General features: G+C 36.4%; 1 protein-coding gene across 1 annotated transcript; it reads right to left on the bottom strand.

Annotated features, from left to right (window-relative positions):
* Positions 1 to 32: 32 nt before the first annotated feature.
* On the bottom strand, positions 33 to 26,341 carry LOC110022850 (26S proteasome regulatory subunit 4 homolog B-like). Its single transcript, XM_020721975.1, has 6 exons — positions 25,776 to 26,341; positions 19,189 to 19,434; positions 15,735 to 15,904; positions 15,425 to 15,641; positions 15,027 to 15,167; positions 33 to 393 (listed from the first exon to the last, which is right to left on the bottom strand). The coding sequence occupies exons 1-6, from the start codon at positions 26,253 to 26,255 to the stop codon at positions 310 to 312; spliced, it is 1,338 nt and encodes a 445-aa protein (XP_020577634.1). The 5' UTR covers positions 26,256 to 26,341; the 3' UTR covers positions 33 to 309.
* Positions 26,342 to 26,625: the final 284 nt, after the last annotated feature.

Genomic DNA, 26,625 nt, shown 5'->3' with positions numbered 1-26,625 from the left:
TAAAATATGAACGTTGAAAACTCTCTGTTATATTATGCTTGTTGTCTTTATATATTTCTTGCAAGAGCTTCTTATATTAAAGAGCCTTGGAATACAGATTAATACATGTTTTATGACACAATAAACCTAGCAGGTAAGACACAAAATGTCCTCAGAAAACTGACAAAACTAAGCCCATTCAAGAAACAATATTTCCCCATATTAAAGCAAACAACATAAACCGTTGTATCACGGCCGTCGCCCGGACGCAGCTCGGCGTCTGTCGTACGGACATAATAATCTCTCCGTCTCTTGAAAGATGGAATGTTATCACATATAAAGTCCCTCCGGTACACCTTCTTTCTTCTTAAACATAACCTTCTCCTTTGCCTTCTTGAAGTCTGCTTGAGTTACCTGAAAGAGGTACCAAATAACAAAAATATCAATGTCCAAGCACATGGAAAGATGGAAAAGAATTTTAACGTGAAGAAAATATGTAAGAGATGAAGTACTGTCAAGTAAAGATTTTTAGCAATTTAACACAGCACACAGAACAAAATCAATTTTCATAAAAATGTTGTTTTCCTTGATAAGCATGCTAAACAATGCAAAAAACATAGATGAGGAAAGCAGCACTTGTTCTATTTTCACAAAAACCATAGACATATTTCCATCCAACACTGCAAACATTGAAAATCCAATAGCAGCACTTGTTCTATTTTCACAAAAACCATAGGTGGCTCCCGAATGATCATCATGAAACTCATAAATCACTATAAAATCGTTTTACAATAATTAAGCCAATATTGTCCTCTGCAAAAATAAGTAATAAACTTGGAACAACAGAGCAAATAAAATATATAAAGGGACTAAGTTAGTATAAAGATTGCACATATTATGTGCAATTTTAATAGGAATAGAATTAAGCTATGTATGGGTTTATATATGTTGAATTTATTAAAATAGAGCAATTGAAAAATAAATGAGAGTACAACTATTTAAAGTTAATACAATTCTATGAAATGAGAAAATATGAAAAAGACATAATTTTTTAAATCTCCCACTATGTTGTCCAAGTATCATGCCATTAAAATAATAGTAACAATAATAATAATAAAACTAACTAACAAGTTAAGTGTGATGTAAATGTGAATGTCATGATGAAGTTGTCATAAAACAAAAAAGAATAGTTCGAGAAATGAATATATTTTATAAGAGTAGCACCTACTTAAAATAAGGCATTGAAAAATAGATATAGAGGAAAGGGCAACGGAAGAATAGATTAAACAAACAATAAAATTAACAATGGAACGATTAGGAAGGATAAGGGCAAAATCAAAAGTAGCATGACTAGAAGTTTTGCAAAATAGAGTCAACGCCTAGCTTAGAATTAACATGAATCAGTAGAGAATGATAATTCCCAGCGAACCCAAAGTAATTTGAATAAGATTGATGATGATGTAGATGAAAGGACTCGCCCTATACTAAAAGTTTTACAAAAAGTTGTTTTAATTCACATCTAAAACAAGTCCCGTAAGTTTTAAAATGTAATTGCATTGCATTGCACTGAAGAAGATTATAGAAGGAAAAAGGAAGCGTCAACTCCTTTGGTAAAACCCCTTCAAAGCACACACACTCAACGCATGCATGCAATATTTATTGAAGGGGCAACTCAAAAGAATTAACACTAACATCCTATGCAAAGGGTATTCTAGGAATCTAACAATCAAGCAAATGAATAGGTTTTTAAACTATGCCTACATCATCCAAAACTTTAGGGTAATTCAATGAATAAGCAACACAAAGGAATATGAAATCAAACCTATAAAAGATTTTAAAACAAACATTAGTTGTTATATCGCAATAAAGTTAGTGTGTCAATGGGATTCATTCCATAGAAAAAACAAGTTTTCCTAATTATTGGTATCATTTCCCAAGTAATATTATGATACAGAAACTAGTTGGGATGTGACATAATACAAAAAAGTAAACTTTTATTAATATAAAAGTAGCAATACAACACAACTCAAACAAAAATGAAATACAACAATAGATGAATCCCTGGCTAGTGCTATAGGAAGAGAGTCAAAGGCGGTAGCGGCGTCGGCGGGGTAAGCAGTCGTTGGGTAGGTAGGGGATTGTGTGTGGTTGGCTGTAGGTGGATTGGATAGCGAGATTGTGGAGGAAATAGAGGTGTTGGCAGAGTGGAGGAAAGTGGGGGTGGTAGACAAGTAGGGGAGTGGTAGGGACAACGAGTAGTAGCGAAGGAGTTTTAAGTTTACCACACCATCTCGAAGCAAGATACTGCCGAAGCAGCACCTGTCGTCGGTTACAGCCCTAACAAGATAGAAGAGACTCCAAACAAGAGATTATAAGACAACTCTAATAGAACTGCCTCCCACACACTCAGAGGACAGCTATTTGTAGCCTCCTACTTCTACACGAGAGGAAATGGGTGGAAAAGACAAAAAATCCATAACACTCCTCCCTGAAAAGATCCGATGCAAATAGCTCAATTGGATCACGAGAATTTGAGATCCATCCCCTTGCCGCGGATTTTCCCACTTTCAAGAGATCGCAGGTCCCCTCCCGCTTCACATAGATTTGCAACGCTTCAGCCCCCGCAGTTTTGAAGTGCCCCTCTGTGGGCGTTGTTCTGCACTCGAATTCGAGTAGGTTCCAAGTGTCCGCGTCATTCTCTCAAGGTTAGGGAAGCTTCGATTTCGTTTGTCAAAGCTCCAGGCTCATCAGAGTATGGTGTTGAGTCGGCGACTTTAAACGTGACTGAAATGTTGTAATCCCAGGCTCGATCTTATAAGCATTGTCGTTTGGCTTTCGAAGTACTCAGAAATGTCCATATGCTTTCGGCTTAAGCTTCTTGCATAATCCTATTGGAAATCTCTCATTTTTCAATCAAATCCATACAAGGGCGCATTCCTGAAACATTACGTTCTTTCTAAATTTATTTGCATGTGCCTGCTATTTTCAATTCTGCTTAGCAATTTCCTTGCCAACTTCTTCGTAGAGCTTCTGGATCTCGTGAACTAATTTTGGTAGCATCCTTGCTGATTTCTGAAGTTAGCATGAGGCATACCAATTCAAGTGTTGTGAGCGGATTGTGCCCGTACACAATCTCAAAGGGAGTTCGTCTTGCAGTTTGGTTGATGGATCGGTTATAGGTGAACTCAGCTTGGGCTAGGATGAGATCACACTATTTTATGTTTTTTCCCACAAAACACCTCAGGAGATTAACGAGGCTCTGATATACTACCTTTGTTTTTTCATCTCTTTGTGGATGTGTTGTCGAGCTGAATTGGAGTTTGGTGCCGAGCTTTCCCCATGTTGTCCTCCATAAGTGGCTCAGAAATTTGATGTCTCTGTCGGAGGTGGTATTCTAGGAATTTAACAATCAAGCAAATGAATAGGTTTTTAAATTATGCCTACATCATCCAAAACTTTAGGTTTCAGTTATTGAAAAACTGATTTCAGGTTGTATTTCTTTACAAATTCTACTTGGAGTTTATCGATTGCTTCCTCGGGTTTGAATTTTGTTTTAAATGAATTACAGAATTACATACGTAACAATCAATTCTATTATGTATGTACATATCTAACAGCCTTACCTATGAATAAAACGGGATATTCAACCTTTAAAAAGTTGAAATAATTTAGGAGTTAGATATGTAAATACATTGGAATTAGTTGGTGTGCATGTAAATGTCCCTTTACCTTTAGCCATCAAAGAGTTAGATTCTTATGTTGTATGATTGATATTGATCTATCATCTATTTTTATAATGTTAAATTTGAAGTAATGCAATCTACTGTACTTGGTTACCTTTATGTAGGGGATTGTGTGTGGTTGGCTGTAGGTGGATTGGATGGCGAGATTGTGGAGGAAATAGAGGTGGTGGCAGAGTGGAGTAATGTGGGGGTGGTACACAAGTAGGGGAGTGGTAGGGACAGCAAGTAGTAGCGAAGGAGTTTTAAGTTTATGACACCACCTCGAAGCAAGATGCTGCCGAAGCATCACCTGTCGTCGGTTACAGTCCTAACAAAAGAGAAGAGACTCCAAACAAGTGATTATAAGACAACTCTAGTAGAACTGCCTCCCATACACTCAGAGAAAGCAAACAACATAAACCGTTGTATCACGGCCGTCGTCCGGACGCAGACGACAGACGTAATAATATCTCCGTTTCTTGAAAGATGGAATGTTATCACATGTAAAGTCCCTCTATTTGTAGCCTCCTACTTCTACACGAGAGGAAATGGCAAATAGCTCAATTGGATCGCGAGAATTCGCGATCCATCCCCTTGACGCGGATTTTCCCATCTTCGAGAGATCGAAGGTCCCCACCCGCTTCACATAGATTTGTGATGCTTCAGCCCCCGCAGTTTTGATGTGCCCCTCTTTGGGCGTTGTTCTGCACTCGAATTCGAGCACCGTTCCAAGTGCCTGTGTCATTCTCTTTAGGGAAGCTTAGAATTTTAGCAATTTAACACAGCACACAGAACAAAATCAGAAAGGTTCATATGCTCTCTTTAAACGTGACTGAAATGTTGTAATCCCAGGCTCGATCTTATAAGCATTGTCGTTCGGCTTTCGAAGTACTCAGAAAGGTTCATATGCTCTCGACTTAAGCTTCTCGAATAATCCTATGAGAAATCTCTCCTTTTTCAATCAAATCCATACAAGGGCGCCTTCCTGAAACATTACTTTCTTTCTAAATTTATTTGCATTTGCCTGCTATTTTTTATTCTGCTTAGCAATTTCCTTGTCAACTTCTTTGTAGAGCTTTTGGATCTCGTGAACTCGTTTGGTAGCATCCTTGCTGATTTATGAAGTTAGCAGGAGGCGTACCAATTCAAGTGTTGTGAGCGGATTGTGCCCGTACACAATCTCAAAGGGAGTTCGTCTTGCAGTTTGGTTGATGGATCGGTTATACGTGAACTCAGCTTGCGCTAGGATGAGATCCCACTGTTTTATGTTTTTTTCCCACAAAACACCTCAGAAGATTACCGAGGCTCTGATATACTACCTTTGTTTGTCCGTCTCTTTGTGGATGTGTTGTCGAGCTGAATTGGAGTTTGGTGCTGAGATTTCCCCATGTTGTCCTCCAGAAGTGGCTCAAGAATTTGATGCCTCTGTCGGAGGTGATGGTTTTGGGAATCCCATGTAGCCTTAAAATCTCCCTGAAGTATAGATCAGCGATGTGAGAGGCTTCTAGTGTCTGGTGATAGGGTACAAAGTCGGTCGTCTTGGAGAATCTGTATGGACAACAATTACGGAATCCTTATTCCTTTGAGTCTTTGGAAATCCTAGCATGAATCCAAGCTGACATCCACACACGGTGCCTCTGGTACTGTAAGTGATGTGTATAATCCGGCGTTCTGAGCTCTTGTCTTGGCAAGATGACAAATCCTACATAGCTATATATGCCATTCCACATCTCTTGTTAGTTTTGGCCAAAAGAATGTTCTCTTATGAGGTTGAGGATTTTGTCACTATTGAAATGTCTTGCTAAACCTCCGTTGTGACCTTCCTGAACAATAGCCTCTCTTAGTGAACATCGGGGAATGCATAACTGACTCTAGTGGAATAGGTATCCAATTGTCCGGTAATATTGCCTTGTTGGCCTCTCCTGACATTGCTCCCATGTGTTTTTTAAGTCTTCATATATTTCATATAGATTCTTTATGACCTCGAAGCCCACAACATGAGCCTGCATAGATGTGAACAATAGTTGTTGACGACTCAGTGTCATCTGCAACTTGGTTCCGACTTTTTGTCTTCTGTTCTGGTACAAACTAGAATGAAGCTAGAAATTTCACCTATGTGGCGTGTCGTCCCTTTAGTTTGTTCTGGTTATTAAAAAATTTTAGAGCATTGTGATCTGTAAATAGTATAAAATGGTTTTTCAACAGGTAATGGCTCCAGTGTTTCAATGTTCTTACAATGGCGTAAAATTCTTTGTCGTAAGTTGAGTATTCCCTCATTGCCTCGTTCAATTTCTCACAGAAAAAAGTGGTGGGGTGTCCTCCTTAGCTTAGTATTGCTCTGATCCCAAGGCTGGAGACATCACATTCTACCTTGAAAAGTTGGTTGAAGTCAGATAGTGCTAGCATGGGTGCATGAGTTACATTTTCTTTCAGTGTGTCAAAACGGTCATGGTTGTTGTTGTCCAAGTAAACTCATTTCTTTTTAGAAGTTTAGTCAGAGGAGAGGTGATAGCCTTGAAGTTTCTAATAAATCTTCGATAGAAGGATGTCAGTCCCAAGAATTACCTCAGCTCGATGAATGACTGTGGTACAACCCAGCTGATAAGGCCTCAATCTTTACAGAATCTATTTGAATGCTGCCATTATACACGATGTAACCCAGAATGCATACCTGGGTAGTCATGAAGTAACATTTCTTCAGATGGATATATAGTTGCTTGACTCAAAATACCTCAAATACTGCCTTTAGGGTAATGTAATTGATCTTCCTCCGACTGGCTATATATTAGAATGCGTCAACATAGACAACAACAAACTTTCCAATATGAGGTCGAAATACCTGGTTCATTAACCTCATGAAAGTGTTAGGCGCGTTCGACAGACCGAAAGACATAACATACCACTCATAAAGTTTGTCCCATGTCTTGAAGGCGGTCTTCCACTCATCTCTCGGCCTCATCAGTATATGGTGATAGTCGTTGCACAAGTCTAACTTAGGGAAGATAGTGGATCCATGTAGTTGGTATAAGAGATCATCCAAGAGGAGTATGGAAAATCGATACTTGATGGTAATCTTGTTGATGGCTCGGCTGCCAATGTACATTCGTCACGACCCATCCTTTTTGTGCATCATGAGGGCTGGGACTACACACGGGGCGGTGCTTTCTCTGACTAGCCCCCTTAAAATAAGGTCCTGCAGTTGTCGTTGTGGTTCTTCATACTCTAAAGTCTTAATTAATAAGCTGGTCGGTTTGGCAATACGGATCCTGGTATAAGGTCGATGGCATACTAAATGTCCCTTAGTGGTGGCAGTCCCTCTGGTAAGTTGTGGGTCATAACATCTTGAAAGTCTTGTATCAATGGTTGCAGCAGTGTTGGTACCTCTCTTTCTTCCTCGCTTCCTTCTAAGAGGACTAATGTTAGTGTTACAGGGGCAACTCTGACCGACTGCAGGAAAGTGGTGCGAGGAACTAACGTTGTCGTTGTATCGCCCCTGCCTTTGACATCCTTAACAGGTAGTAAAACTATAATGTTGTCTCATCCTTTTTGCAATCAAACTGTTAAGGCCTACCTAAAAGAATGTGGCAGGCGACTATAGGAACCAGGTCGCACCATACTTGTTCATGTAGCTAGTCTCTGATGAAGAAGTCAACTAGGCACAGTTGATCCACACTTATCTCATTGCCCTTCTTCAATCAGCTAAGCAAATATGATTGAGGATGCTTCTGTGTGTCAAATCCTAACTTTTTTACCATGAGTGTGAACACCACGTTCTCACAGCTCCCACTATTGATGACTAGGCTGCTGAACTTCCCCTTGATCGTGCACTTAGTGCAAAAAATGTTATGACTTAGCCAAGATTGGTCCCGCTCAGGCTCGGACTGTAGTGTTCGTCGCAAGACCAGTGTTCTCCTTCGTCTCCGTGGAGCTAAAGCTCTTCTTCTGGACTCACCTCTGATTCATCATCGACTTCCTCGACAATACCTTATCAGTGAGTGTGACCACTCGGCTTATAGGACAGTTGGAGGCTATGTGATCGTAGCCATGGCACCGGAAACACTTCCTGGCTGACACTGTATTGGAGGAACTACCTTTCTCTGACTTCTTCCTGCTCTGATCTGCCCTATTAGTCCCTTGTCCAATTTTGTTATTTCATCCCGAGGTACCCTTGTCGGTTGTAACAGTTGCATAGCTTAGTTGAAGGTGGTGGTCTGAAAAACGATTGTTGTCTGTGTTGTTCCTGTTATCTCTTCACATTTAGGGCTAGTGTCTGGACATCCTCCAACGTCCAGTATGACTAGAGCTACATTGCTAATGGCAAGTTTTAGGCCTTGTGATATCTGGCGATTGTGTGCTACTCAGGCTTTGTCAGCTCCCACTTTAACTGCAGGTGGTCGAACAAGGTCGTGAACTCTTCAACTGATAAGTCTTGTTGCTGCAAATTGTGGAGTTTTAGGAACATGTTTTGGCGATATTGTGGTGAAAGGTTTTTTTTTCATTGCCTTCTTCATTCTCTCTCACATAGTTATCTATCTATCATCTTCCTCCCCTCTTCCTCTACATTGTAGATCCTCCCACCATAAGGAGACATTCTTCTTTAGTTTAATTGCAGCTAGCTTGACTCGTTTGTCCTCTGGTATGTCTTTATACTCAAAGATTCGTTCAACTGTTTGCATCCAGTCGATAAACTCATCGGGATTCATGCTTCTCTCGAACTCTGGGAGGTCTATCTTGATGCCAAAGTCCATGCTTCCCTCGAACTCTAGGAGTTCCATCTTGATGTCAGTCGATAAACTCATTGGGGATCATGTCTCTTCTCTAGGCCTCCTTTGATATTGGATACCAAAATGGCGCGACCGATATTCTTCTTCGTTATGGGCTTTTCCCTGTGGAACAGATTAAGATCCCCATCTCTGCCTTCTCTGCAACTCTCGATCACAGTCGAAGGTAATCTCTTCCTGGTTCTTGTTATCTAACTCGGCTAGTTTTTGTTGCAAACGACGAATTTCACGTTGGATCTCTTCCAGAGCAGAGCATGATGCATCTCTCCGTGGTGACATGGCTACAGTTGGGAATTGGAAAAAAGTTGATGGAGGTAAATTGGGTAGGGGCGGGTGCTGGGGAACCCTAGGATAGGATTAAGATTGAGCCCAATTCTAACATCAAATGATACCGGAACTAGTTGGGATGTGGCGTAATACAAAAAAAGTAAACAATTAATGGTAAAAAAGTAGCGATACAACACGACTCATACAAAAGAAAAATACAATAATAGGCGAATCTCTAGCTAAAGCTATAGGAAGATAATCAAAGGCGGTAGCGGTGTTAGCAGGGTAAGTGATCGTTGGGTAGATAGAGGATTTTATGTGGTTGGTTGTAGGTAGATTGGATGGCGAGATCTTGGAGGAAGTAGGGATGGGGGTATAGTGGTGGGGGAATGATGTGGTGGTAGACAACTAAGGGAGTGGTAGGGAAAAGGGGTCAGTGAGTAGTAGCAAAGGAGTTTGAAGTTTACAACACCACCTCGAAGCAAGATACAACCGAAGAACCAACTGTCATCAATTACCACCCTAACAAGAAGCAAGAAACTCCACACAGGAGATTAGATAACACCACTCATAAAACTGCCCCTCACACATTCAGAGACAGCTATTTATAGCCTCCTACCTCTGAACAAGAGGAAAGGGGTGGAAAAGACCAGGAAAATCCATAACACTCTTCCTAGAAAATATCCCGTGCGCATAGCTCAACTGGATCGCGAGAATTCACGATCCCTCCCCCTACCGCAGGTTCTCCTGCCTTTACGAGATCGCGGGTCCCCTCGTTCGCGTAGATTCGTGGAACTTCAGGCCCCGCGATTTCGAAGCACCCCTCTTCGGGATGTTGTTCTGTGCCCACATAATATTATTTTATATTTATAAAGAACTTGACTTGAAGCATTTTTGAATCAACACTATAATGTTTCTCAATATTTTCCACATTTAATCTTGATGGACCAAAAACCTTATATCAAAATGAATAACAATAATCTATAAGTTACTTCAATTTAAGGTAGCTTGCTTAACCCCATAAACATGGATTTTTAAATTATAAATTTGACTTGAAAATTGAAAACATCACATAAATTGCTTGCTTTTTTTGTGCACAGATCAGGCTAAAATCACAATGTTGGGCCCACTTTAAATCAACCTTGGTTTATTATAGACCTACATCAAATTGCTCTGCCTAATCAGATGGAAATGTGTATGGATTAACATAAATGCAACTAAACGCGCATGAGAGTACACTACCATTGCCGATCCTAAGCCTGGATGTGAAAAGTGGAGGGTTGCATTAGGTAATCGGTAGCTAGCGTAAAATTTGTCGAAAAAATCATGACATGAATCCTTTTGATCATGGTGTAAGTGTCAGGGCGTCCCCTGGAAGAGACGAGTTGTATGATTTAAATACAGTGAAAAGTGTGCAAGGGCAGCGTCAGGGTGTAGTATCAAATAAGCAAAGGTTCCCACATTATGAATGGATGTGGATAAAGAAGTTAGTCAATTAAACTAATATTAGAATATGATCTTGGAATATATGTTCTCTTTATAATAAATTAATAAAATTAGTTGATATTATGATTCATAGAAAGATAAATATTTTATGTATTCAAGAAACTAAATGGGTTGGAGAAAGAGCTAAGGAGATTGATAACTTAGATTTTAAACTTTGGTATTCTGGTAAGAGTCACACTAGAAATGGTATGGTTGTAATTATAGATAAGAGTTTGAAAGATAATGTTGTAAAAATTAATAGAGTTCGAGATAGAATTATAGCTCTTATGACTATTGTTAATACTAAGATTTTTAATATTATAAGTGTTTTGCTCTTCAAGTAGGTTTAGATATAGATTCTAAAGATAAATTTTGGAATAACTTGAAAACAATACAAATAATACCTCTTGAAGAAAGAATTTTTCTTGGAGGATGTTTAAATGGACATGTCAGCAGGGTAGTAGAAGATTTTATTAATATTCATGGTGGATACGGTTTTGGAGTGATTAATAAAGAAGATATATTCATATTAAATTTTGTTTTTGTGTGTGATTTTGTTATTACTAATTTTTATTCAAGAAAAGAAATGAACATCTTATTACTTATAAGAATAGATCTAATAAAACACAAATTGATTGCATTCTTATGAGAAGCAGATATCGTCGTGATTGTAAAATTGTAAGATCATTCCAAGTGAAGATTTAAGTACCCAACATCAACTATTAGTTCTAGAGTTTAAGATGAAGAGTCGTAAGATAAAGAATACTATGATTAATCATCGTAGAACTAGATTAGGGCATCTAAAAGACAAATAAAATTATGTTTATGAGTAAAATTCAATAAATTTAAGATGTTCATGAAGAAACTAATTCTATATGGGATAAAGTAACAAATACTATTAAACAAGTGATAAAAGATATATTTGGAGGATCAAAAAAAAACTTTTTATAAATGAAAATAATTGGTGGTGGAATAAAAATGTGCAAGAAAATATAAAACATAAGAAGTTATGTTATAAAATTTGTTTAAATGTAAACACTTAGTAAATGGGAAAAATATCAAACAATCTGCAGGGAGTCCAAAAGAACAATCTGTGACGCCAAAAATTTTGTTTTTGGTGATCATTATAATAAATTAGATACTAAAAAGGGTGAAAAATATATGTATAAACTAGTCAAATAAAAAGAAAAGAAAAGTAAAGATTCAACTCAAGTGTATTAAAGATGAAAATCAAAAAAAGTTTTTCTTATAAAAGAATATTCAACATAAGTGAGTGAGTTACTTTGATAAACTTTTAATGAAGTTTTTGAAAATATGATCGACCTTAGTGATTTTAATATCATTAATAATAATAAAACGTTTCAATTTTTACCGTCGCATTAGTAAAAAAAAAGTTGAGAAGGCTTTCCAGAAAATCAAGGGTGGAAAGTCTCTAGAACCTGATGAAATCCCAATTGAGGTGTGGAAATATTTAGGAGATTTGGGAGTTTCTTGGCTTACTAAATTCTTTAATATTATTTTAAAAACTAAAAATATACTTGAGGAGTGGAGGAAGATTATTTTGTTCCCCATTTTTAAGAATAAAGAGAATGCACAAGAGTGTGCAAATTATAGAGGAATTAAGTTGATTTGTCATACTTTAAAATTATGGGAGAGGGTAATTGAATATAGGTTAAGACGTACTACAAAGTTTTCTCATAATCAATTTGGATTTATGTCGGGCAGGCCTACTATGGAAGCTATACATTTATTGATATACATTTATTGATATACATTTATTGAGAGATTTGATGAAGAAGTTCAGAGATAATAAGGAGAATTTACATTTGATTTTTATTGATTTAGAAAAAGCTTGTAATAAGGTTCCAAGAGATATTCTTTGGAGAGTACTTGAGAAGAAAGATGTTAATGTGACTTATATTCAAGTCATTAAAGATATGTATATTAGAGCTATTACTTGTGTTCGAATAAGAGGATTGACCAAATATTTTCCTATTTTGTTGGATTACATCTGAGATTGGCTTTAAGCCCATATCTTTTTGCTTTAGTTATGGATGATCTTACCAGACATTTACAAGAGAATGTATCTTGGTGTATGTTTTTGCTGATGCTATACTTCTCGTGGATAAGACGAGAGAAAAAGCCAAGAAGAACTTGAATTATGGAGGTCTACATTGGAGTTTAACTACATTGGAGTTTAAAGGCCTTCTTTTAGTAGAACTAAAACTGAATGCATGGAATGTAATTTTGGTAGTAGTAGCTTAGTGACAGAAGTGTAACTTTGGGTGATCAAATAATTAAAAGGTGTGAACGATTTAGATATATCGGATCTATTGTTCAAAGTGATGGTGATATAGATGGAGATGTTATTAGTAGAGTTCAAGTTGGTTGGTTGAAGTGGAGGAATGCTTCGGGCATATTTTGTGATAGAAAATTACTGCTTAGACTGAAAGAAAAAATTTATAAGATGGTGGTGAGATCTGCAATGCTCTATGGCGTTGAATGTTGGCCTTTAAAAGAGAAGCATAATACTAAGTTAAGTGTTGCTGAGATGAGAATGATTAGGTGTATGAGTGGCTCCAGTAAAGCATTTACACTTAGAGACAATGCGAAATGAATATCCGTGATAGGGTTGGTGTAGCTCCAGTGACGGACAAAATTAGAGAGAGACAACTTAGATGGTTTGATCACATTAAACGTCGACCATCTGATGATCCGATTAGGAGAGTATAGGTTTTAGATTCGACTTATGCTAAAAAAGGCAAAGGCAGACCTTTAAAAGAGATCTGCAATGCCCTATGGTGTTGAATGTTGGCCTTTAAAAGAGAAGCATAATACTAAGTTAAGTGTTGCGGAGATGAGAATGATTAGATGTATGAGTGAGTGGCTCCAGTAAAGCATTTACACTTAGAGACAAAATGCGAAATGAATATATCCGTGATAGGGTCGGTGTAGCTCCAGTGATGGACAAAATTAGAGAGAGTCGTCTTAGATGGTTTGATCACATCAAACGTTGGCCATCTGATGATTCGATTAGGAGAGTATAGGTTTTAGATTCGACTTATGCTAAAAAAGGCAAAGGCAGACCTAGGAAGATTTGAGCTTATTGTATAAATAATGATCTTAATTTATTAGAATTAAATGAAAATATAACACTAAATAAGACGCAAACACTAAATAATATAACACTAAATAAGACGCAATGGAGAAAAAGGATTCACGTAGCCGACCCCGCCTAATGGGATTAAGGCTTTGTTGTTATTGTTGTATTCATGCGCCAGCATTTAGACATGCATGTATTTATGGATGTATGAATGAAAGAATGCATGGAAGACTAAGAATGCCTTTGAAGGTCAAAATTAAAAAACAAATAAAATTTTGATTTTGCTTTTATCAAAATTAATAAATGCGATTTAAAATGAATCAAAACTTTATTGAGTCAATGTAATTAGGCCTAGCTCTACGCGAGATTGAACCGAATAACCTTAAGATGAGCTTATGTCGAGGATGAAAAAGGCTAAAAATTGGATCATTCACAAGTATAAACTTTATTAGCTTAATCCTAATGATTCAAGTCTGCTTTATTAATCGTTCTTTAACATTAATTTTTATTGAATGTTAAAATATTGACTCAAATTTAAATGCCTTTTATGCAACTCCTACTTAAAATATATTAAATATACATGTTTTTTTCAATATCTTTCACACAATTCTTCATCCCCATCGTATTCATATACCTTCCATACCTCCTTATGCAAGCCTAAACCACCAAAGTTTATTTTAAACTACTTTTTCTTCAAAATGTACTTCTCTCACTATCTCTCTAATATAATCATTTCACCATCTCTCTAAAATAATCATTTTCACTATACCCTTCTTAGTTTTTCCACGAATCCATTCTAGCATTTTTAACTCTATCACGAATCCATTCTAGCATTTTTATTTATGCCACCACAGCTTGGCAATCAGTCACTTCTTTTTCTTAAAACACCAAATCCATGAGGCAAGAGTGGCCTAGAAATATTTCCAAAAATCTACCTTCAAATCTAAAATGATATTTTACATTATGATTTCCTCATAAAAGAGCTTATGTTTTGTCTCCATTACACATTAGAAACTAAAACAATTTGACAATAGCGATAGCGGTTAATCTTTTTTAATAGTTTTTAATAGTTTTTTTTTTTTAATCTTGAAAATATAGGCTTCCGCGCCATAGTAAGACTTACATAAAACACACACAAGCCCAAACATTGCCATGAAGCCTCATGCCTAAAGTATGCCCGGCTACGCTTCTGCATTTTTTTTACTCCATATGTTACCTCATAAGAAAATGAAAAATAAGTTGAACCTCTCAAAATGGTAGAATTTTTTTTTTATTGAAACTAATGGTAAATTCTTTTCCCTGAAGCTGAAGGACAGCCAATGTGGAAGTGTCAATACAACCTCAACAGCAATTTAAATTAAAATCAAGAAGCCCGACATTAATAGACCCAACAATGGGGTGATTTAAACCCAATTGCACAAGTGAGCTAACAAACCCACTGCATAGAAGAGATTGATTGTGATTGATCACCTGTAACCCTAACAGCCCTCTTGAAACAAAAAATATAAACCTAATCTTGGAACACTATATATATATATATATATATATATATATATATATATAGTGTATACATGCATGCACTTTGGATGATTATAAATGATCCTTGTACTTCCCATGAATAGATACGGTTTGTCATAAGTTTAACATCAGAAAAATATTAAAAAAAAAAAAAACAAAGTCCAGACATACCTTCATTCTACGCTCCCTCAGAGCATGCAATCCAGCTTCAGTGCAGATCGCTTTTATATCAGCTCCAGAAAACTCATCCTTTGTCATGACAAATTCTTCCAAATTGACATCATCAGCCAGTGTCATCCTGGAAGTATGTATCTACATGCAAAGACATATCAGTAACATGGATAATAAAGAGCATCTGTCAGAAACTATTAATCAAATATGTTTGGTTGACTTTGAAATTGCACAAGTGCCTATGTGCTAGTGGGTATCCATGTAAAAGCAAAATATATGATAGTTTATTCTGCATTTCAAAGGTTTATCATTCATAAGCTACAGGAAATTTAATCTTCCAATTGTATGACTTACGGAGACCTAGTGTACTATATAATAAAACAGTAGCGCACTTATACCTGAAAAATCCGTCTACGTGTTTTAATATCAGGAAGAGGAAATTCAATTTTCCTATCAATGCGTCCAGGTCGAAGCAAAGCTGGATCCAGACTTTCAATTCTGTTTGTGGCAAGAATTACTTTAACATCGCCCCTTGAGTCAAAACCATCTAACTGATTCAACAATTCCAACATAGTTCTCTGTATCTCACGTTCTCCGCCCGAATGAGCATCATATCTAAACAAAATCCAGCTCAAGTTAGATGCATTAATGATGATTTTAACATATGATCAACAATGTTTTAAGTATCTTTAGAAACTCTCATAGAACCTTTTAGTGCCAACTGCATCTATCTCATCAATAAACACTATTGATGGAGAAAGATCATCAGCTACTCTAAAGAGTTCCCTAACTAATTTTGGACCATCCCCTAAGTATTTCTGAATCAATTCACTTCCAACAACGCGCAGGAATGTTGCAGAAGTTGAGTTGGCCACAGCCTATAATAAAAATAACACATAATTGGCACACAAAAAATTAAAAAATAATTAAAAAAATGACTCTAGATCATTACAGCAATATTATAAAGTTCAGGTACACAAAAAAAGTACATCCTTAAGGATTCAGAATTTTCTGAATTCAAGGTGGCACAACAAAACTATCAAATATGGATCAAGGAATCGTGCAGTGGCATACTTGTATAAATGTACAGGTATCAAGGAATATCAATGCAGTCACTCGAGTAAAAAAAAATATACAGAGAAAATAAAAAATTGAAAAAAAAAATCACCAAATATGAACATGTTGGTACAAAAGGAAAGTACAATTATAAATTTCAGGAAAAAAAAAAGCAAATCACCCATTTATCATGTTTAGTGCAAAGCAAGAGACAAATAATTTACAAATTCATGTTCTATTCTTTACTCTAGAAAATGCATCTCATCATGATCTACAAGTACTAGATATGCAAAACACACACACACACACACACACACTGGTTGTATTCAACTCAAGAATAAGCTTAAGTTCTACTAGTTTTTTTAGCTCATTTACTTTCTTAAAGCCTAAAGAGACAATCACATTGTTCGATTGTTTTCAAATCAATAAAGCTTTATTATGTCTATGCATACATCAAATATGCATATATGTATGAGTATTTGTGTATGCATATATGCAGGAATACAAGCATACATGCATACACTAAGGATATTATATATGATAATAAATATACACTATAATTTATATAATACTTTTAAATAGTTTCTATGATCATAAATAGCTACATTTAGCTTAATAAATAAATGAGCTAAATACAGACAAAAATTTTTTGCTCACTTAATGAGTTGAGTCCACGGTATACTTAAAATCGCTCAAGCTAGGCTTGTTTACACTTCATGTAAAGCTAAATTGAGAGACTTGCATTCTATCATAGCATGATTTTTATAGCTCAAATGTACGCTAGAGAAATTTGACGGAAAGAGATGAACTCTCTCAAATATTATGGCAAACAAAACATTTTAATTCGCTAACACAAAACAACATAACCCGAATACATAACAGATAAGCACCTAAAATTCAAGAGATATGCGAACTCTCCTAAATCTTAATCCCTACAACTATAATTCGAGAGGTTGGCGATCTATCCAAAATCCTAAATTTCAATACAACAATCACACATAACATAACATAACCCTAAACATATTAGTCATATTTACACCCCACAATAATTACTAACAAATGACTAGCCTTCCCCCTTTTAATCTTACGCCTAACAAAAGTTTTCAAATTATTTTCGCAGACTCGGTGTCGACTCATTGGAGCACAAGGTAGACGGCGTTGTAGATGCCAATCTAACAAAATCTTTTTACACAAGTAAATATGGATCACAATATTATGTATACTTTAGCAAAAAGCTTTGTTTATCCTCACAAGGGGCAGATTCATTATTGACATGATGCGTTGTAGCTGCATAATCATCAAGCGCTCACGGACGATTGCCACATACTTCTTCGCCTGGATAGGTTTGGCCCAGAAAAGGGAGGGATCGACCGGTCCTTCCAAGCATGAGCTTCCCTCCTATTTGGAGTAGGGTAACCAATCCTTTATCCTAGGACAATAAGTATGTTAATTTTGTGTTTTAGGTTAATTTTTCTTTGTGTTTTTAGTCAAGACGGCCGTCGACATCCAAATTTTCCCTTATAGGGTTTATCCGAGGGGGAGTGGCACTCTGATTGAATCTTGTTCCTAGGTGGTGACTCTCCCCCAAGGGTCGAGTAGTGTTATGATTGTCTCGCTCCAGAGGTGGTGTTTATCCTTCCCCAATTCCTCCACATCCCACACGCTTCACTGCCACGCACATGTTATAGCCGCTTCGCTGCCACTCAAATGTTATAGCGGCTTTGGTAGCCACAACCCAACTATTTTCCACAATTTGTACACTCCCAATCGCCCCTCCCTGCTGCCAGCCCACCCAGAATTCTTTGTCCTGCGTCCTTGTTGTTGTTCCAACCGCCATAATCATTTGTGTTGTTGTTCCAGCCATTAAGAATCATCCCACTTGTCGCCTCCTCGCTGCCAGTTGTTCAAAATCATTCCACCAACACCCCAATTGCTATCCCAGCCACTTGGAACCATCCCCCTTGTCGCCTCCTTATTGCCAGCTACTCGCAATCATTCTTCCTACAACCCGATTGTTGAACCTCCTCATGCCTGTTCAAGCAACTTTGAACCACCTCTAATCATCCTTTCTCCACTGTCCAGCCCACCTACTGCCTTGATGCCAACCTTCCAAGTCCTTCGCAGTCACCACCACATTCCTAGGTCTGCCCTAGTCATGTTTGTTGCTATTTTTATTTTCGCTTGTTGGTTATAAAAGCATATGATCTTTTGCAGTAATAATATTTGTTTGCTTATTGTCGTTTGGGTTAACTCTAGTATCAAACGATATCCTGGGGCAAAATTTCATCACATCGAAAACAAAACTCCTTTGCTCACTTATCCTGAATCTTTATCTCTGTAAGGCAACTGAATGTCGCCCCCAATCATGGCCCGTTATTCTTGACCAATGGAACTTCCGCTTGGACTTTTACTGCTTAAGTTATTGATGTCGTTGTGGTTATAGCATTTTAGCATGACGCTCCATACGTACATGTGAGAATACACATAACTTACAGCTAAGTTAGCCAATAATGGAGTTTTCGTTCTTAGGTAAGGAGGATATTATAAATGTTTTTATCTGATATACCATTCAATTACAAAAAAATTATTTCCCATAGGATAATAATCAATTGCATTCATCCATCCACGACATTCAGATGTGCAGTGAGTATACAATCATGAACATTCTTCTCAAGTTTCGATGATTTCCAATTTATAATAAAAAGAAAATGATCATCTATTAAAAAAAATGTCGAGTATTTCTACTTTATTGATTCAACAAGCAATATACTAATGATTGGTGCTCCTTCACACCGAGTCATGGAGGAGTGTTGGCCTGGGCCTATTTCTAACATTCCCACACATCAAATCAGTGTCAATGGAAGGCTTCCATGTTCACATGGCTGGATGTGCATTAATTTTTACGAATACACAAAGAACAGGATATTACAGATCTAGCCAACCTTCCTAGCTTCAGCAATTGCCAAAAAGTGCAAAAGAATAAATATTAAAAATAAAAATAATCTCCCAAAATAACCGCATGAAAAATATGTCCAAGGTATCAGCTTTCAAATATTTGAAGTGCATCCAGGAAAGACACTTAAAGTTATTGTAGCAACGAACTAACTTTGGCGAGTAATGTTTTCCCAGTTCCAGGTTCTCCATAGAGTATGACTCCCTTCGGTGGTTTAATACCGATGTCTTCATATAGCTCGGGGTGTGTTAGAGGAAGTTCAACTGCTTCCTTAATTTCCTGAATCTGAGCATCCAGACCACCGATATCAGCATAAGACTCCAATGGCGCTTTCTCTACTTTCATCACTGAAACCATAGGATCAACCTCATCTTGTAGTAGCCCAACAACAGAAAGGACCTAAAAAAGTTTTAAAAATAAGCCACCCATAAGATGTAAAAAAAACTTAAATAATCCAAATTTCACATAAAAAACAGGAAGATGACAAGAAAACAGTAGGATTGGATAAATTTATTAAATATCGGAGCAAACAGAAGAATCGACAAAAAGAAGATAGCTTGGTGATGGATTGATGCTCAATGGCCAAGATTACATTGACTATAATGATCACAAGCCATCACTAAATCAATCCCTTTTTATTAGTCTACAAATCATAAAATATAGATTGTACTGCAAAAAATAATGTGATTTCATGCCACAAAACTAAACTTTGAATGGGTAATAATCAAAAAAACTTTTTTTTAGAAACTGTATAACCATATACAGAAACTTACGACCATAATCTGCAATTCAAATTAAATCATCATGAAGCCATTTGCCACAAAAATAGTAAGTACATATTGCTGATGTAAATAAATAATAATAAGTTCTGAATCATGCCTGCCACAACTATTCTTACACGCATAACATTTACCCAATCAACTTGCCGTAATAGATGCAAATGACGCACTCACACCGTACTATTCCACTTTAATGCCATATAGGGTACTACAAGCTATATTGTATAAAAATAAAAATAAATTTAGACCCATGCCTGCCACAACTATTCTTACACGCATAACATTTACCCAATCAACTTGCCGTAATAGATGCAAATGACGCACTCACACCGTACTATTCCACTTTAATGCCATATAGGGTACTACAAGCTAGCTCGAGCAGTCTAAGGAGGATGGTAATCCTAGCTTCTTTTGCTCGAACCTTCTATGATAATTCAACTGACGTCCAATTCCATGCTTTTGATTCAAGATTATCATGCAATAGAAGCAACACAAAATTATATAATTGATTCTTAGCGAATTTCAAAACAGTAGCTTTCTGATAGATACAGAAAACTAAATCAATCCCTTTTTATTAGTCTACAAATCATAAAATATAGATTGTACTGCAAAAAATAATGTGATTTCATGCCACAAAACTAAACTTTGAATGGGTAATAATCAAAAAAACTTTTTTTTAGAAACTGTATAACCATATACAGAAACTTACGACCATAATCTGCAATTCAAATTAAATCATCATGAAGCCATTTGCCACAAAAATAGTAAGTACATATTGCTGATGTAAATAAATAATAATAAGTTCTGAATCATGCCTGCCACAACTATTCTTACACGCATAACATTTACCCAATCAACTTGCCGTAATAGATGCAAATGACGCACTCACACCGTACTATTCCACTTTAATGCCATATAGGGTACTACAAGCTAGCTCGAGCCGTCTAAGGAGGATGGTAATCCTAGCTTCTTTTGCTTGAATCTTCTATGCTAATTCAACTCATGTCCAATTCCATGCTTCTAATTCAAGATTATCATGCACCAAGCCAATAGAAGCAACACAAAATTATATAATTGATTCTTAGCGAATTTCAAAACAGTAGCTTTCTGATAGATACAGAAAATTACGACCATAGTCTGCAATTCAAATTAAATCATCATGAAGCCATCTGTCACAAAACTAGTAAGTACATATTGCTAATGTAAATAAATAATAATAAGTTTTGAACCATGTCTGCCACAACTATTCTTACACGCATAACATTTACCCAATCAACTTGTCGTAATAGATGCAAATGACGCACTCACACCGTACTATTCCACTTTAATGCCATATAGGGTACTACAAGCTAGCTCAAGCAGTCTAAGGAGGATGGTAATCCTAGCTTCTTTTGCTCGAACCTTCTATGGTAATTCAACTCATGTCCAATTTTATGCTTCTGATTCAAGATTATCATGCACCAAGCCAACAGAAGCAACACAAAATTATATAATTGATTCTTAGCAAAATTCAAAATAATAGCTTTCTGATAGATACAGAAACTTACGACCATAGTCTGCAATTCAAATTAAATCATCATGAAGTCATCTGTCACAAAATTAGTAAGTATATATTGCTAATGTAAATAAATAATAATAAGTTTTGAACCATGCCTGCCACAACTATTCTTACACGCATAACATTTACCCTCATCAACTTGCCGTAATAGATGCAAATGACGCACTCACACCGTACTATTCCACTTTAATGCCATATAGGGTACTACAAGCTAGCTCGAGCAGTCTAAGGAGGATGGTAATCCTAGCTTCTTTTGCTTGAATCTTCTATGCTAATTCAACTCATGTCCAATTCCATGCTTCTAATTCAAGATTATCATGCACCAAGCCAATAGAAGCAACACAAAATTATATAATTGATTCTTAGCGAATTTCAAAACAGTAGCTTTCTGATAGATACAGAAAATTACGACCATAGTCTGCAATTCAAATTAAATCATCATGAAGTCATTTGCCACAAAAATAGTAAGTACATATTGCTGATGTAAATAAATAATAATAAGTTCTGAATCATGCCTGCCACAACTATTCTTACACGCATAACATTTACCCAATCAACTTGCCGTAATAGATGCAAATGACGCACTCACACCGTACTATTCCACTTTAATGCCATATAGGGTACTACAAGCTAGCTCGAGCAGTCTAAGGAGGATGGTAATCCTAGCTTCTTTTGCTCGAACCTTCTATGATAATTCAACTGACGTCCAATTCCATGCTTTTGATTCAAGATTATCATGCAATAGAAGCAACACAAAATTATATAATTGATTCTTAGCGAATTTCAAAACAGTAGCTTTCTGATAGATACAGAAAATTACGACCATAGTCTGCAATTCAAATTAAATCATCATGAAGCCATCTGTCACAAAACTAGTAAGTACATATTGCTAATGTAAATAAATAATAATAAGTTTTGAACCATGTCTGCCACAACTATTCTTACACGCATAACATTTACCCAATCAACTTGTCGTAATAGATGCAAATGACGCACTCACACCGTACTATTCCACTTTAATGCCATATAGGGTACTACAAGCTAGCTCAAGCAGTCTAAGGAGGATGGTAATCCTAGCTTCTTTTGCTCGAACCTTCTATGGTAATTCAACTCATGTCCAATTTTATGCTTCTGATTCAAGATTATCATGCACCAAGCCAACAGAAGCAACACAAAATTATATAATTGATTCTTAGCAAAATTCAAAATAATAGCTTTCTGATAGATACAGAAACTTACGACCATAGTCTACAATTCAAATTAAATCATCATGAAGTCATCTGTCACAAAATTAGTAAGTATATATTGCTAATGTAAATAAATAATAATAAGTTTTGAACCATGCCTGCCACAACTATTCTTACACGCATAACATTTACCCTCATCAACTTGCCGTAATAGATGCAAATGACGCACTCACACCGTACTATTCCACTTTAATGCCATATAGGGTACTACAAGCTAGCTCGAGCAGTCTAAGGAGGATGGTAATCCTAGCTTCTTTTGCTCGAACCTTCTATGATAATTCAACTGACGTCCAATTCCATGCTTTTGATTCAAGATTATCATGCAATAGAAGCAACACAAAATTATATAATTGATTCTTAGCGAATTTCAAAATAGTAGCTTTCTGATAGATACAAAAACTTACGACCATAGTCTGCATTTCAAATTAAATCATCATGAAGCCATCTGTCACAAAACTAGTAAGTACATATTGCCAGTTTTCCTAGTTTTCTTACATATAATAATATAGTCAAAATCCAGGCTAGAATCATTATATTTGTGTTTAACTCGCCGCAACTCTTCCTTAGCCAGGCTTGGGCAGAGTAGCAGAGCAAGTACAAGTATGAGTAGCATTGCAAAAATACTTTCTACATCGTCAATATGTTTGCTTGCGATAATTGTAACTTATCAGGAGAATCGATGACTGCATCTTTGATGCACTGTTGAGAATTCTTAATTGGCTATTATAAGCGTCTGATCTATGTTAAAGTATTGAGAGTGATTCTCAAATATTGTAGAACTAAATATGATACGATGAGATATAATGCAACAGATAGAACGAGAGGGAACAAGTTACTTACTTCTAACGATCAAAACTAGTCATTTCGTTCCATTCTTCATAAAAGATTGAAGAATGAATCAAATCTCGCAAAGTCGGAATTGAATCTATGGCAAGCCAACAACTACTCATCCATTGAGTTATTGAAGATAAAGGGAAATCGACCTGATAGAGTTCAACTCTCATTCTTAACCCATGAACAATATGAATCTGAAGCTTCATATTGTAATATTCTAAGATTGATATATTCTTAAGATTGATATATTCTAATATTCCTACTATTTTATATATACCCTATATCTCCCGGTAGGGGAATAGACTTACTTGGAAGACTCTTCTGCGACATAAATTGATTACACAATTGTCATTTAAGATGGGTATGAAAGTTAACTACGTAATTTTCATTTAGAATAGGGTTTGAAGCTATGCAGCTTTAACCAAGAAAGGCTTATGCGTTTTTTTTTTTTTTTTTTTGTCTCCCTCTCTCTTGCCGTTCTAAGTTTCCAACGCTTCATGTAGTCATAATACATACCAGAGCCAGCTAAATATATGCTTAGCATGCTGATGAAGGAATTCAATGGGAATGTGATAGTATAAAAGATGAGTTTTCCTCCGAAATTAGACCAACAATTTTTTTTGTTTCAATAACATCAAACAACACAACGCAAATACATAAAGGATAAACATCTACTATTTGAGAGGTAGGCAATCCCTCCCAAACCCTGACCCTAAGATTCAAGACAACAATCTCATAGCATAACCTAACCCCAAGCATAATGAGTACTATTTATACCTCACAACAATAACTACTAAAAGACTAAATTGACCTTATGCATCAGTCTAACAAAATGTTTACAAAACTATCAAACAAATGCCATCACAAAACAGTGTAAGACATTAGCTTGATGGCAATCGCATTAGAAAAATAAGTATAGAAAAACCATCATAAAAACCCAAATATTATATTCCTGTTCGAGCTTGTTTCTAATTGAAAAACTAGGGCCAGAGATAAGAGGTAACATTTATTAAAAAGCCAACATGACAATTGCTTCTTTTGGTTTCTACTTTCTAACTTTTTTTGTAGTATAAAAAGTATTCAGCAAAAAAAAGGGTGCTTAGATGAAAATAAATTAAACTTGTTCGCTCACTTGCCTATAATTTGCATTTAGAAAAACTGCTCTTGGAAAAACACAATGCAACGGCTGTTAAATTTATGACAACAAAGGCAAAAAATAATAAAACTAATAATTCATATCGAACAAAACATATATATATTATTTACTAAAGTCTTTGGATAGCACAAATTGCAAAAGAGTTCCTAAATCATTGTACTAAAACACATCAGCTAGAGAATATACAAAATCAATAAAGGTGACCTAGAAAAACCAAAACAAACAACAACTTCTGTTTTATAAGTAAGTAAGTTCTCCTATTTGTAACTTTGTACCTAAGATTCTGATCAGCAGGGAAAGAAAGATTGCAAAATTAGAATAGGTGTGCCCTAGACCACCCACCTTAACTAGCTTCATTAGTTGCCACTTCTACTTAGGCATCTTAAGCCTTCAAAAAATATCCACAGACTAATTGCCACCTCAAATAGTAATTTCAGTTACAAGGAATTTTGAATAAAGAATCAATATTTTTTTATCGTATCGTAATCACCATCACCATTAAATTTATCCAAACAAAATGGGTTGGTTTAATTAATCGTTCCTCTGCTTTATTACAATTGAAAGCAGATGAGATGTAACTCTAGTGCATGTGAATATATTCAAAGAACATCTACTCATGCTAACCTTTTCTCATTTATAGTCCCCGCACGCCTATGTCATCTAGCCATCCTTTTAATGTAGATTCTACATCCCTTGTATGTCACTAAACTACTTAAATTTAAATTACACTAACTTCTCTGCAGAAGAAACTACTTTTAATTACTTAATAAAATCATTTCTCACTGTCGTCCTTCCCAGTTTTCCCACACATCCATTTTGACATTACAGTTATAGTTCATATTAAACCAATTAGCCGCCAATAATCCCCTCATTATCCAACGTTTTTTTTATCGTTGCAGTCCATATTAAACTAATTTTACGTTCTGCTGCAAACAATTTACGGTTTTATTGACCAAGCTTCAAATCCATTATCTAAATGCATCAACAAAATTTTGCACCTAAATAGTGCCAATTTTATTGATTTCAACGCAGAACTGCGAAAAACCTAAATCCAATCTTTCATAACCAGGAAAATCCATCATCAGCCTCTTCTATAACGACTGAAATCTATGGAAATCTTAAAATTTGTCACAAAAAACCGCTGATCAACAAAGCAAATTACTCGCCTTGTTGTGCATGAGGATCGCACACCCAGGTTCCAGCTGGTCCTTGTCCACAAATGACAGAATGCTCACGTAGTACTCGGGTCCAACCGATGAGGATACAATCGCATGATTCTCGTCAATAAGCTCCTCTAGGTTTCCAACGCTCATAGGGGATCCGCGAAGATCATCGACCTTGGATCGATCCTCCTCGTTCTTGTCCTCGTGAGGCTTGAGACGCTCCTGGTTGGTGACGAACTCCTCCTCCATGAGAAGATAGTCTTTGATTCGCTCGAGCTTGAGGAGGCGAAGCTTGCACTTGGTCAGCGGCGCCACCGTAGGTAGTCTAGCGGCAGCCTCGGGGCCTTTCTGCTTGCGCTGCTTCCGTCCGACTCGGGAAGGAGGGGCTGCAGGCTCGAACTTTTTGTCCTTCTTTTCACCGTCGTGTTTGCGGTCGCCGGGAAGGCCTTGCCTGCTCAAACCGCCGGGGGTTCCCTGACCCATGGCTCTTACCTAGGGTTTTCGGTGCAGTGGAGCAAGAGAAAGAAGAAACAGATCTCGCCTGCCACTGCGTCAAACTACAATTTACAAAGCAGTTTAACGGGAATAAAAATTTATTTGCCATGTTCGTCCCATTTAAATTGGAACAATTAAATTATTAAATAATTATTATTATACTTAAAAATAAGCTGATATAACTATAAAAAATATAATTTTAATTATTAAATACAATATATAAATATATAGATTTGAGATCTTCGTTGATAAAATTCTCTTCCTTTATTCTTAGCGTGGCCTTTCACGTTTGACTTATAGGCGTTAGATTTAGAGTCTATTTGGGGTAGCTACAGCTTATCCAACTTATCCCGATAAA

This window comes from Phalaenopsis equestris, unplaced genomic scaffold, assembly GCF_001263595.1.
Source record: "Phalaenopsis equestris unplaced genomic scaffold, ASM126359v1 Scaffold000002, whole genome shotgun sequence".
Lineage (NCBI taxonomy): Eukaryota > Viridiplantae > Streptophyta > Magnoliopsida > Asparagales > Orchidaceae > Phalaenopsis > Phalaenopsis equestris.
The sequence above is the reverse complement of the archived record's forward strand: the minus strand, read 5'-3'. Positions and strand labels throughout refer to the sequence as shown.

Bases quoted from the DNA above. Each gene is read 5' to 3' on its own strand.
- LOC110022850 (XM_020721975.1), bottom strand. From the start codon at position 26,255: ATGGGTCAGGGAACCCCCGGCGGTTTGAGCAGGCAAGGCCTTCCCGGC. The intron at 15,905-19,188 runs GTTAGTTCGTTG...TTTTTATTATAG, and splicing joins GGAAAACATTACTCGCCAAA to GCTGTGGCCAACTCAACTTC. The intron at 15,168-15,424 runs GTATAAGTGCGC...CTTTGCATGTAG, and splicing joins CACGTAGACGGATTTTTCAG to ATACATACTTCCAGGATGAC.